The 14,658-nt window shown below is 34.9% G+C and overlaps 2 protein-coding genes across 2 annotated transcripts; one reads left to right on the plus strand and one right to left on the minus strand.

The window, feature by feature from the left end:
* Window positions 1-98: 98 nt before the first annotated feature.
* Window positions 99-11,752, minus strand: tbc1d15 (TBC1 domain family, member 15). Its single transcript, XM_079874926.1, has 17 exons — window positions 11,666-11,752; window positions 10,623-10,718; window positions 9,912-9,983; window positions 9,630-9,771; window positions 9,222-9,426; window positions 7,207-7,309; window positions 6,885-7,082; window positions 6,623-6,751; window positions 5,637-5,740; window positions 5,449-5,543; window positions 5,207-5,323; window positions 4,863-4,963; window positions 2,278-2,377; window positions 2,080-2,177; window positions 1,802-1,918; window positions 1,373-1,459; window positions 99-1,248 (listed from the first exon to the last, which is right to left on the minus strand). Exons 1-17 carry the CDS (start codon window positions 11,687-11,689, stop codon window positions 1,042-1,044), a joined length of 1,995 nt encoding a protein of 664 aa, XP_079731052.1. The 5' UTR covers window positions 11,690-11,752; the 3' UTR covers window positions 99-1,041.
* Window positions 11,753-12,431: 679 nt separating this feature from the next.
* Window positions 12,432-14,096, plus strand: chtf8 (CTF8, chromosome transmission fidelity factor 8 homolog). The gene is made up of 4 exons (XM_079874829.1): window positions 12,432-12,526; window positions 12,613-12,705; window positions 12,787-12,904; window positions 13,204-14,096. Exons 2-4 carry the CDS (start codon window positions 12,683-12,685, stop codon window positions 13,435-13,437), a joined length of 375 nt encoding a protein of 124 aa, XP_079730955.1. The 5' UTR covers window positions 12,432-12,526; window positions 12,613-12,682; the 3' UTR covers window positions 13,438-14,096.
* The last annotated feature ends 562 nt before the right edge of the window (window positions 14,097-14,658 follow it).

The following is a 14,658-nucleotide window of genomic DNA, read 5'->3' on the forward strand; positions in this document are numbered from 1 at the left end:
GTCACCTCCTTTGAGGTCAGATGCATATTGTTCATGGTTTTGGCAAGTAAGTACGTTTGTCAGTGCATAAAATGCTGCCATTTTTTTTTTTTTTTTTTGTAATGAAAGGGAGCTAGAACAGAGATAACATTACTGTGGTGAGCAGTGAGCTATCAGCTTTCTGAGGCAATTTCCTGTGGAACAGGAAATGAAAGAGATGGAAGTTGATTCCGTGTGTCTTTGTTGTGGGCTGTGGTTATGAGTGGATAAAATACATTTCATCATCAATCAATATTTTCACCGACTCTCCATCTCATCTGCAAATGTCATAGCAGGCCGACTGAACCAAGGCTACGGACTTTGAATAATCTCAAGCCACAGTTGGCCGTTGGAACTATTGCCTTTAGTTTAGCCAAGCAAATTTGCCTCACTAGTTAAATCATTTTGTTTTTGTGTGCCTTTGCAAATTGTATCTAAGGTGACTACCTAATTACAAAGTACTCTTACCTGATTAAATCTCAAGTTATGTAACACATTAACTAATGTAATATTACATAACCCAAAATGGCTCTCTTCATTGGACAAAGACATGGACAACAGCAGGTGCAATAGACATGTATGTTCCAATACTGCTAAAAGATAGAGAGAAAAAACAAAAACTAGCCAGTCTACAACAGTTGAAATATAACTCACAGACTAATGGAAGACAGATTTTAATTTGAATCTGAATTATTTAGGAAAAGGGCAAACTGATAAGAACAAAAAATATATATAATATTCAACAATGGATACCCCACCTCTGAAACATTGTGAAAACTCTCTCTATACAGTGAGAAGGAATGATTATTTCAATGAAAGACATTATGGTACAAGATATTACAAAAATAATGCTTTAGGATCCTTTTGGATCCTAGTTTTACATTCATATATTTTCTCTGCGATTTGTTTTTCTTTTACAATGTGGCATTTGGTAGCAAATATCTACATGACACCCAACACTGTTCATCTTGCTGGAATACAGGGGATATAAAATCTGTACTATACATCATGTAGTGTCGTACACTAGGAAATGAAGGCTACTTTGCAGCCGTTGTGTGTTGTTTCTTTTAGATGGCTGTGGCCGTTGGAGACGACGTGATCTTGTCTGTGTGAGGATCTTGGTGAGGTTTGAGGTGACTCAAGTATTCCATATTCACTGGTTTCTAATGCTGCAGAGGGTTCAGTGACTGTGTTGAGGCCCAGAATCTCACTCACTGAATGGGGCAAGTCCTTAGAGGGAAAAAGAGGAGATTCAAAACTTGTATTACCTGAACAAAATAATCATTTTATAGAGATTTTGTTTTTTCATTTTACATCAAATACCCCACTATCTGCAATCATGCATATGACATACCTTACAATTCTTTATCTGCATACAGATAGATTCAGATTTGCTAAGGATTTCTTCGATGTCCAGTTTCATGGAGAGTTCATTTATATGCTGTAAAGAAAACATATCAATTGGTGAATCATTTTTCTCAAAATCTAATTTATGTATGTTGCAAGATGTAGGTACATATACTACTATTCAAAAGTTAAAGGTGCTCTAATTATTCTCAATGTTGAAAACCGTTGTTCTGCTTACATTTTTTTTTGTGGAAACCATGATATATTCAGGATTTTTTGAGTTTTAAAACATTTACAGCATTTATTAAAAACTATTTTTTAAAATAAATGTCTGTATTGTCACTTTTGATCAATTTAATGCATCTTTGCTGAATTAAAGTATTAATCTTCAAAGAAATAAATCTTCAGAATGGTATAAGATATAGTTAAGGCTAACCTTCAGGATTTCATTGAATCCATATTTTCTGTCCATTATTTTTTGTTTCTCAGAGTCTAAAATGGCACAGCACACCAGAAGGTGAAAGTTTTGGCAAGGCAGTCTGGTCCACATAACCTGAATGGGAAAATATGAATTGAAGAAAATATTAAATCAAACGCCAATATAACACATAAGTATAATCAAAATTATAACAGACAGTAGCTGCAGTGTACTGAGAAACAAAGAAATGGACTGATGGCCCCAACAACAACAAAAAAAGGATAGTTATAACACACCTCCCAAAGGCGAAGGACGTCCTGAAAATGTAGCTCTCTCTTGAATCGGATCAATAACCAGCGAAAACAGAAATATAAGTACCCAGAATCCTGTGCCTCTGTGAAAACACATAAATACATAAGTAAACACAATGCCTACTGATGGTCAACATTAATAAAAAAGACTATTTCTAATAAGTCTTCCTCTGGGTATCTTACCTAGGTAGTTCCAGAAGGCCAGATCTAGCAGACGAAGCAAAGTGCTGAGCTGAATTAGTTGGGTCTTCATCCCTTGCATCTGCTCTTCAAAGTTTTCATGCTGTCACAAACATTAGTGATAATTAAAGGGGTCCTATTATGCTTTTTATCATTTTCAACTTCCTTTAGTGTGTAATGTTGCTGTTTGAGCATGAATAAGGTCTGCAAAGTTACAAAGTCCACACCAAAAGGGTGTTTCTGAACTCCCTGAAACGCCTCAATTGTAGTCTTGAGTTTTCTTCCAGGAATGCAGAGGTCACAATTTTCCTCATTTAAATAACTCATATGTGTTGAAACTTGCGGTTATGGAAAGGGGCGTGACATTTCCGCAACACGCTCGAATCGGTTGACCAATCACAACACACTGGTCCAGCCGACCAATCAAAGCACATTGAGTTTTTCAAAAGGAGGGACTTCATAGAGACCAGAACTAAATAGGGGTGCATTTCCTGAAAGCATCGTTAGCCAATCATGGTCGCAAGTACATTCATTACCAACATAGTTCAACGATTTGCCATTTCTCTAAACGCAAACAGCATCGTAAACTTTAGTGGTTGGAACTACAGCTCTCGAGCTGCGGTTAGAAGCATAGTTTCATGACGTGGACTTTAATATATCATGCTCTTGGGCACAATAATTAAGTTAACATCCAGTGCATTCTATATCTATCATTCTATTTAAATATACACTACCACTCAAAGGTTTTAGATCGGTAAGGTTTTTAATGTTTTTAAAAGAAGTATCTTCTGCTCACCAAGGCTGCATTTATTTGATTAAAAATACAAACAAAAAGTCATATTGTGAAATATTATTACAATTTAAAACAGCTGTTTTCTATGTGAATATTACAGTAAAGTGTCATTTATTCCTGTGATCAAAGCTGAATTTTCAGCATCATTACTCCAGTCTTCAGTGTCACATGATCCTTCAGAAATCATTCTAATTTAATGCTCAAGAAACATTTATGATTATCATCAATGTTGAAAACGGTTTTTTTTTTAACATTTTTATTTCAGGATTCTTTGATGAATAAAAAGTTCAAAAGAACAGCATTTATCTGAAATAGAAAGCTTTTGTAACATTAAACACTACCCTTCAAATGTTTGGGGTCAGTAAGAATTTTAATTTTATTTTTTGGGGAAATAAATAAAATAAATCAATACTTTTATTCATTAAGGATGAGTTAAATTGATCAAAAGTAACAGTAAAGACATTTATAATGTTAGAAAATATTCTATTTTAAATAAATGCTGTTCTTTTGAACTTTCTATTCATCAAAGAATTTTGAAAAAAAAATTGTACACAACTGTTTTCAACATTGAAAATAATAATGAATGTTTTTTGAGCATCAAATCAGCATATTAGAATGATTTCTGAAGGATCATGTGATACTGAAGACTGGAGTAATGATGCTGAAAATTCAGCTTTCATCAGAGGAATAAATTACATTTTAAAATATATTAAAATAGAAAACAGTCATTTTAAATTGTCATAATATTTCACAATATTACTGTTTTTTTTCTTTTGTTTTTTTATCACATAAATGCAGCCTTGGTGAGCAGAAGAGACTTCTTTTAAAAACATAAAAAAATTATACCGATCTAAAACTTTTGACCAGTAGTTTATATACTACATTTTATTCTATGTATTCTGACATGTTAACAATCAACGGCGTTTTTGAACAGTGCGCATGTGCCTAAATGCGCAAGGCAACCCTTGACGTATGAGGAAGTCCGTGGTGAATCAAACATCAAATTAAGCAAAATTACTTGGAACAAAAACAGTAAAGTAGTCATTAGGTCCCATGTTCGATCCAGCATCATCTCGGAGATCTCGAATAGATTGATCAGCAGAAGTTATTACTCCTCCATCTGCGTGTGACGTCATTAACGACAGTCCTATATTGTTGAACCAATGTAGTTTAATAGACAGAGGTGCGGCCATGTTACTACGGTTTCGGGAAACAATGGTGACTAGTTGGTTAATTTCTCCGACGGTGCATCATACTGTGGTAGTTATTCAGCAGCTCGATGGTGTTTTAAGCCCCCAATGGCTCCTTAGAGGCAGCTAACCCTACCCTCAACCTTAAACCTACCCATCCCCTCGCTGCCTGGAAGGCGCCGTTGGGGGCTTAAAACACCAAACACCTATTCAGCATCGTACGGGAAACACACCCCAGAGCGTTACTGACAGACTGGGAAGAGAGGTGCTGCAACAATGTAAAATATGTGGGAAAATAATGTATTTTTCGAACATTCAAGCATGAAAATCTATTCTAGTAAACCCCCAAAACAAAATCAAGATTTAAAAAAAAGGGCATAATAGGACCCCTCTAAAAGAAATGATCCTATAATGGCTTAATATGCAGAGACAACTAGAAGTAAACCATTTGTTGGTTGACTAATTTAGTCCATTTAAAGTGCTAGCCCACAACAGTGATAGCGTGAGGACAGAATCATGGTTTATTGATGCAGCCAAATCTTCTCACACACAGCAAACCCAAGAGTGCTAAAGAGAGATGTGCTGTAACAAACATATTGCATTACCATTTCATCCATGAAGGAAACAAAGCACCAGAAGGCATCTACTTCATTCTCCATTACAAAAAGGACGGGAGAGAGCAGGTCACTCATACCCTGCACGTACCCTGCACAGGAACAGGAAATTGAGTAAATACAAGTAATGTAAGCAATAGTAAAGCACTTAACATTATCCATAATCTAAATAAATGAACGTGCAACGAAATCACATTGACATAAACTGAAGGATTTTCGCTGATTAGTGAAAACAAGGGATCAGCATGGGAGTCAGTAGTATACATAACAGTTGTTGATATTTTAATTCAGAGAAGTTGCACTGAACAATGATTCAAACACATGTAATCACTTACCTAAGTCAAAGTCGTACATGCAGTATGTCATCAGGATGTCATGTAGTAAAATCAAGCCAGGGTTGTCCAGGCCTTCATAAAACTTGTTATTGCGGTCGGTTCGGTTCACATCTTTTTCTAAAAAAATGTAACAACCACAAACTGAGCTTCCCCCAGGTAGAGAAAAGGTGCATGGGAATATATTTCGAAAACATTTTTAAAACAACTAAAGAATAAAACTTGCAATGTATTTAAAGACATACCAATCAGGCTCCTGTAATCTCGTAACCTTGAGTTTCTTCTTTCCTGCTCCTCACTTACTGACTTCCACTGGAGCTTCATTCTGAAGTATTCATCACTGTCGAGAGAACACATGATCTTATGTATGTTTAATCTAACGAAAGAGAGCTTTAAACACATGCTGTCGGTTCTCTGAGGGAAACATGCGTACGTTTTACTCTTTTGCAGGAGCTTCCTTTCTTCATGAGTGCTGTTCCATGGAAAATAGCCAAGCAAAAACTTCCAAGCCTCTTTTCTCACTGCATGACAAAGGCCCTGTTGAGATCAAAACAACAGCAGCCTTGATGACTTACATCTTCTGAAACATTTATAAACATGTCTAAACAGGTTTGGTCTAAGTGAAAGGAGTTGGACAAGAGGTCACAGGGAAAATGAGACACTGCAACAGCTCATCTCAGACTCAACTGTAATTTTCAATCAAGTTGTTGAAATTGAAAAAAAAAAAAAAAAAAATTGTGTTTAACTTTGCATTTAGCTAATGTGGAGGGTATGCCAAAAGGAAATCCACCCAAACAGATCAGATTGAGATGTTGGAATGCTGGTTTGGAAGGTATGTAGATTATGTAGACTATAAATATAAATGGTAAGATCTTTTTGAAAGAAATGCATACTTTTCTTTAGCAATTAAATTGATCAAAAGTGAAAGACTTACATATTTACATAAAATACAACTGTTTTCGACATTGATAACATAAGAACTATTTCTTGACCACCAAATCAGCAGTTTAGAATGATTTCTGAAAGATCACTTGATGCTGAAGAGTGAAGACTGGGGTAAATTTGGCTTTGCCATCACAGGGAAAAAAAAAACATTTATTTTAAATTGTAACAAAGTTTCACAAAATTTCTGTTTTTACTGTATTTTCCATCAAATAAATGCAGCCTTGGTTTCAAAAACATTTTAAAAATCAAACAGACCCAAAACTTTTAAACAGAAGTGTACGTGACTTCCTTTATGATGCAGAACAAAACCAAATGGGTAAACTTTGGTAACTCATGACCTAAATGTTTGCAATCCACCACAAAGGTAACAGAGAGGCCATGGTGATAAAACCACAAGCAAAGAAAGGACTGCCGAAGACATAATCGACAGACATAGGATATCCTGTGGATCAGAAATTCAAAGCAATATCTTACCCCTTTAAATATGACATCCTTTATGTGAGGTACATTGGTCATTCTTCCCTCTGAGTCCTGATACTTTTCCCATTCTTCCATTGTTACCGGCCCCTTCCTTTGCACCTCTGGCCTCGGTCCAAGATCAAGCTGAAACACACACACACACACACATCAAATACATTTTTCATAACAATACTTTTGCACAGGATGCCTCATGTCGGCTGTCTGTGTCCAGACTCAACTAAGTCAAAGTTAAGGCTGGAATTAGATCTGCACTTACTCTGGTGATGACTTCAAATCCAGGCTCTTCCTGCTGGTTAATCTCTAGTCCGGGAATGAGTTCTCCCAACAGATCCGCCACCTCCTCAGCGGGCCGCTGCTGACACTCTAATTCAGGCGCCCGAAATGCGTCAAAGAGGTAGTTAGTGACTTTGGAGAAGCCACCCAGCGTTGTTGTATAAGGATCTTTCTTGAATTTCTGTTTGATAGTGAAAACATTGTGAAGACAACTTTTAATTAATCTGTCACATACATGAATATTTTTATATCAAAGATCAATTCATGGATGACTACTAGTACGATTCACAGTATAAACCACATACCTGAACAAAGTTATAGTTTGTATCATCCAGAAGATTCTCAAAGGACTGCGAGAAGGCTTTGTTATAAGAGCTGACAATAAAGATACTTTCATCATCGGGACACCTTTGAAAGACAGAGACAACGATAATCAAGTCTTAATAAAGTAATACCATATATAATTTTTTTTTATTGTGCAAACAAAGATTGTGACACTATTGACATGACAAATACAAAATAATCAAAGCAAACAAACAAACATAACAGCCTATTAACAGTCTATTCTGATAACTCCTGTATATGTGTGTATGTGTGGAAGCATATAACCAAAGGAACATCTAGAAATGTATAATAGACATAATAGTACAAACAAATAATAATTTTAAAAGTACACATAGGTATTCGACTTGTAAACATATGACATCACTGGCCATATCGCTCTGTGGTTTGAATGACGACAGAAGCTGAGCCAACAAAGCCCAGCCTATGTTTCATTATGGAGTCTAAGATAAGAACTTTAATAACAGCTATCTTTTCCTCAGCAGGGCTGAATTCAGCATGCTTACGGGCGGATTTAATCTGGTGTGATATTTAACGCAGGGGAGAGGAGTGTCTTCCTGTCCCTTTCATAAAGCCTTAACTCTAAACGAACAGCTGCTGTTCGACCTTACATGAATCACGCTCACGGCCTCTTGCCACAGAACACATGCAAGACTTCCTCAAAGGTGCGGAGATATTCCGTCTCGTTTGCATGCAGATTGGGTTACATTTTGATGACTTCAGATTTAAAGGAGGAAGTGTTTGGACAAACATTTCCGATTGTGAAATGGCCGTGGTATTTAGTGAATTAAAAGGTCAGGGGTCACTTTTAAGATAAGAAAAAGAAGAATGAAAATATTAAGCCATATTCATTCAGAGGAAGACATCTGACGCTACACAGTTATGTAAACGCAGAAATGCTAATTTATGCTCTCAGAAACAAAGGGAGACATAGGCTGCAGCCCAATTTGTGTACTTGTGCACTATTCTATGCCATTTTTTTGTATAAATTAGGGATGCGCCAATACCTATTTTAACAAACAACTATTGGCCGATTCGGATACCGATATTTGTCACTTGCTCTCTAATTTGAAATTTAGTCATTAAAATGGATTAGTGTTTTGATCATGTTAAATTAGCAAAGTTAAAAAACACATGCACGTTTTAACTAGTGCTGTCAAATCGATTAATCGCGATTAATATATGTGTGTATACATATTATAATTATTTTTATTTATCATATATATGTCTGTGTGTGCGTGTATATGTACACACACACATTTTTTTTTTGTGTACAAATATTTGGGTATATACCTAGCATCGACCTACAGTATACACGCACACAGACATATACAATATATATTAATTTAATATATATATATATATATATATACACACATATATATATATATATATATATATATATATTTATTATGTAACCCAACTTTTCTTAGTTGCGATTAATCGATTTGACAGCACTAGTTTTAACTGATTTCAATTTATTAAAAATATATAATTAATACATAATAAATATATATATAATATAATTATATATTATACATAAAATATTTTTAATTAATCAAATTTATGTTATATTTATTAAAATATAACATGTCTAATATATTTTATCACATTTTCAGCTATAATCAGAGTGTAGTTTTATCTGTTTATTCGGATTAGTTAAAATATTAATATAAAATAGTTAAAATTATTCAATGGATCTTACCCCACAAGAAAATACATGCAGAGAAATTATTAAATAAGAGTGCAGGTTCTTATACATTATATAAGCACTGCTTATATAATGTATTCAAAACCATTTATAAAAAAAATCTGTAACTCATGACTACACTCTACTGGTCTAATGCTATAATTAAAAAAGCATGCAAAATCATTTAGATCTTGCGCAAACAGAAAGATATTGCACAACATTTGCTTACAGCTGAGCCAAAGATCAGGCTTGATCCATTGAAATAAAATCAACCCATACTGCACTCACTCGTTGATCTGAACTGATTTCCTCAGGCTATCCAGGAACGCTGTGCTCCCTCCCTGGTGGAAATGAATAGCTGGCAGTGCTGTGCCATCCTTCAACCGGAAAATGATGTATGACCAGCCCTCACATTTGACTGTGATAGACCTGAGGTCACACACATTAAAAGAGAAGGCCCACTTGTTCCGGTCATTTGCGTGGTTTGATCCACCTGTGACAATGTGACAATAAATAATACGCTTGGTTACCGTTACAGATTTCCATCTGGTTTTGGAAAGAAAGGACCATAGGCAAAATTCACTGGCTGATGCATAAGTTATCTTGCTGACATTTTCTGTTAGGTACTGGGTAAAATGAACGGTGAAAGCAATTTGATACAAAGTTTTTCAGCCACATTTGACTTAATTGTTTTACCATCTCCATGTGTGTGGGCTTTTCTCCGGAATGAGACAGCATTGATCATATCCCACTCGGTTTCATAGCTCAGCTGATGGTCGACAGGACGATGAGGGTTGTCTTCTGAACTCTGAGTCCATTCCACCACTGAGCTGGAGTCCTTCACACAATCATACAATCAAGTTATCCTTCCTAATTCAGAAAACTATTCAGAATCCTGAATATACTAGTATAGAGCACTTAAGAACTGTCTGAGGCATTTTAATATGCAAACTCTCACAGATGAAACGGGTAACAAACCTTGCAGGCACACAGTATGTTTGAGGGATCTGTATCCTCCAGGGGTTTATATTCCACAAGGGTTTCACCATCCTACAGTTAAAGAAGAAAAAATAGATATTGGGAGAGATCGTTAGATGGCTGTGATTTTTACAGACATTTCAAAAGCAGGTAGTAGACTTCTCAGATATATATGTTGTTCGAAAGAAATTAATATTTTTATTCTGCAAGGATTCACTAAATTAAACAAAAGTGACAGTAAAGATATGTAAAATGTTATAAAATATTTCTATTTTTAAACAAATGCTGTTCTTTTGAACTTCGGATATCAAAAAAATCCTGTGTCACGTTTTTTTTCAAAACTGCTTTCAACATTGATGAATGATGATAATAAGAAATGTTTCCTGAGCACCAAATCAGCATATTAGAAAGATTTCTGAAGGATCATGTGACGCTGAAGACTAATTATATTTCACAATATTACTGTTTTACTGTATTTTTGATCAAATAAATGCAGCCTTGGTAAGCATAAGTATCTTTCAAAAATACACATATAATAAAAACAAATTATCTCAAGCTTTTTGAACTGTACTAACAGTAACACAAGAATGTGGTAAAACATCTTATGTATGTCACGTGGACCCAGTCGAGGTAAAACTTAGAGGAATCATAGCAATCCTGAAAAACACACTCGTTTAATATAAATAATAATATAAATGACAATCACCATACCTTATCAACAATCCTGAGGAACCCTGATATTAAATCCTGCTCCTCAGATTCATCTGGAGATGAGTGAATGAAGACTCCCTCATGTTCAAACACCACCTACAAACACAAAGAAACATGTATTGATAAAACATTACAGTTTCATTATTATATGCCAAACACATTATTCTCTCGAAAAATAGGCTGTTAAAAACAACCATTTCAAGATCCTGTTTCAGTACTCTGCTCCCTGTGCCTTTAAATGTCTTAGCCTGAGGCCTGAACAGAAGGAACTACCGCTCCTGTCATACTGACATTAACAATGTTCTTGAAGACTCCCCAACAATAAACGGCATTGATCTTTGTAAAAATAGAAATTACACTGAGAAAACAACCATGGAATAACCTGTGCAATGTTCATCTCCTATATTCTCATACTGAATTTGTGTGGTAGTGGTAAGTAGCTGTAAGTGTATTGTCAAAACATCATGGTGGCCAAGGTACTTGCTAATGCATTTGTAACAGACACGAGAAAACGACACACACGAAAATGAGAGTATGTAGTGCCAATAAATAGTTAATAAATAGAAAAAAAACATTCATATGTAAAGCTAGTTTCCTTATGGCCTGAATTTAACGGAATCAGCTGATGTACAATCAGTCATCAAGCTCAAAACATCTACATAAACCTGCCAGACACCTCATGACTCAACACTAGTTAAAGTACAAACACAACTCTGATTATTTGTTTTTAAAGTCCAGACGCCCCGAATAAGTTCGATATTGCGGTTGTGCTGCTATTGGCAACGGAAACGCTACTTCTAACGTCCGTGTTTTTTGCAGTTTGATCAGCTGTATGTCAGTGGGTTTGGCAGCTAGCAGCCAGGCTAACTGTTGCTAAACACAGCAGTTTCCCAGACCAGTGTATCATCTATTTCCCAGCACCGACAGTTCAAAAAGCAGGTCAAACAGAATATCTACACCACAACCCACGGAAAAAGATCGGTAAAATGGAGCTATTTGTCGTTTTGACCGTGTATTGACTTAAAAAGCAGCATGCTCAGTACCTTGGGAGGAGTTGTGGCCGCCATGTCGACTGCTAAATCGACGACGTAGCATCGCTCACGTGCCTGTCAGCGATCCACAACAACACTGACGAGTCATTTTCCGCATGGCCAACGCCGCGCATGCGCACTATGCATACTATTCGAATAGATATATCTCTTACATCTTACAAAAAAACAATCATATAACTGTTACATCAATTATCTTTTTCAACAACAGCTTTACTGTTTTTTGTTAATCTTTAAAGAAAATAAGGAATTTTTAAAAATCCGGTGGAAGTCGGTGGAAAACAATCTAATATTGGGTGCGATTGACTTATTTTACTTTATGTAAGTGATGTTTTCCAAATAGAGTAATAATTTTTAATGTTCTTTAAAAAAAAAAATATTGTAACAATTAATGAACAATCTATGAAATTTTTTTTAAAAATAATATATATATATATATATATATATATATATATATATATATATATTTGATTGTCAAAAATACTCTCAATATTTTACGGTTTTTATTCTGAATTTAGTTTTTATTATTATTATTATTGTCATCATCATCATCACCATCATTGTTATTATTATTCATATTTATTGTTGTTGTACACCTGTTGGTACAATTAAATGTGAGCTCGTTTTTGCATGAATAAAGGCATTAATAAAATGTATTTGAATAATACAACTGAAGACAAAATTCAACTGAAGAAAGTCAGACCTTAGCCAAGAGAGGCTCGAGCAATGCAGACGAAGCTCGATTGCCCTCTAGCGGTTCACACTACAATGGGACTTTTATTTTGAAATGAAATGTCTTCCAACTGGCGGGAAACTTCTGTGTTAGTGGATTATGCACAACTACGGACCTGGCAAGTGAGTGTACTTATGTAGTATATATTTGTACATTCATGACAGTAATTTGTGGATGTAATATTTGACTTGTTTTGACAACGTTTCAGACGAGAAGGTCTACAAAACAGGAAGAATTGTGTGATTTGTGAATTCTGACACCGAGGAATCAGATAAAGAATGGTTCAAATAGTAATTTCAAGGTTGGTGTGAAATACAAGTTTTTACAGACCATGAATGATCTAAAAGTGCTCGTTGAAAAGGCTTTTCGATGTGCTCTGCAGTAATGCTGCTGAAGGTCCAGCCGAGTGGTTGCTGGTGGAGCTGCAGGGAGAAATGATGTCCAGACAAAATACTGGACTAGCAGGAAATCTGATGGGGGACCTGCACTACACTAAAGAGGTTTGTCTTTCTCTAATAAATGGACACATTTCAGACCAAAATCAAAAGAAAAAAATAATATATATATATATATATATATATATATATATATATATATATATATATATATATATATATAATATGCATACATACATATGTATAATGTATGTATCTATATTATTATTTTCTTTTGATTTTGGTCTGAAATGTGCCCTATTTTATATATATATATATATATATATATATATATATATATATATATACAAAATGTTAAAACTACTTTTACCTATGGTAAATTATTGATTTGTTCACTGTTCAAGGGATTACCAGTCCTTATAGTCGGACATCACATCCTCTATGGAAAACAGGTCAAACTGGAGAAGCCCTTTGCTGTTCTGATGAAACACTCTGGACTTCCTCAGAATACAGAGGAAACTATGGAAACCAACCAAGAGAAACCAACATCTTACACCGTCTCCGCCCTCATCAAGAAGAAGCTTATCTTTAAAACTCGACCCAAACCTATCATCACTAATGTGCCGAAGAAAGTATAACTTATGTCCAGATATCAGAGACTTAACTGATCAGCACAATATTCTAGATTTGGAACCATATGTTGTTTGGAATGGTGGATTAGTATCTTAGTGCATTTGTTGTTTACATACATTGTTGTATTTTTGTGTGTTTATAGACAATAATGATAAACAAATATAAATATTGCAAGTATGAAATGCAAGTGATAGGTCTCAAGCGAATTTAAAAATGAAAAAAAAAAAAAGAATGCTTCAAAAATGCTCACTTTTAAATTGAGGTTTATTGTATCAAAACATCAGTTACAAGTGTTTGCAAAAATAATTATGAGGGAAATGTCAACATTTAAAGAATCCCTTTTTACATACAGGACAATGTACATAATACATAAAACAAATATGTAAAATTCATGTGAGGTTAAAAGACCAGGCAGGTCCACTGTAGAAGTTCAGGTTAGCTGTGACACTCAGACTAAATGGTGCTGTTTCATCAACACATGATTCAATTCTGAGTAGAAGACAAAAGCTGCCAGTGGCAATCTGTAAAACAACTGCATGTTGGTTAAAAACATGTAACCTCTACCATTATGGATTATGAATACTGTAATTTATAAATCCCTAATCTGTACAGTGTTATTAAAATAACATTTTCCATAAAATAAAGTTTCCTAGGAAAATGCAGATACACTGATATGTGTGAGTATCAGAGAATGAGAATTCTTGCATGTTTAAAATATCTTTGAATTTTACTTTACAAAAATATATATTACTTTACAATATACTTGAAATGACTGATATAATCCTAGTTTTCACTGGTTAAGCGTCACCATCTAAAAATGAATGTACTGGTACTGTGTCTGGCAGACAGCAGAGCAAGAACTTTTTTCACTGTATATTGCTTAAACCCAATTTTTTTTTTTTTTATACATACATTTTTAAGCCCCGCAATCAGAGGGATTTCTGTTCCTGAAGACGGAGCATATCAAAGATCAAAAGTTTGGCACCCAGTCTACAAATGAATGGCATAAAATCTTAAAACACACAAATGTGAGCAATGAGATTGCAAGTTTGATTGTAAACAAATGATAAGTTTCATAATTGCATTGTGTTATCAGTCTCATCATCGTAATGTTGCAGCCTTATAGGATGCTGCAGTCCACAGCAGTTCACTGTAAAGACAGTTATTGCACATGTAGTGCACAAGTCAAGTGGGTAAACATTTCATAAACTTAAAGCTCCTCTCTA

This window comes from Squalius cephalus, assembly GCF_949319135.1.
Source record: "Squalius cephalus genome assembly, chromosome: 6".
Taxonomy (NCBI): domain Eukaryota; kingdom Metazoa; phylum Chordata; class Actinopteri; order Cypriniformes; family Leuciscidae; genus Squalius; species Squalius cephalus.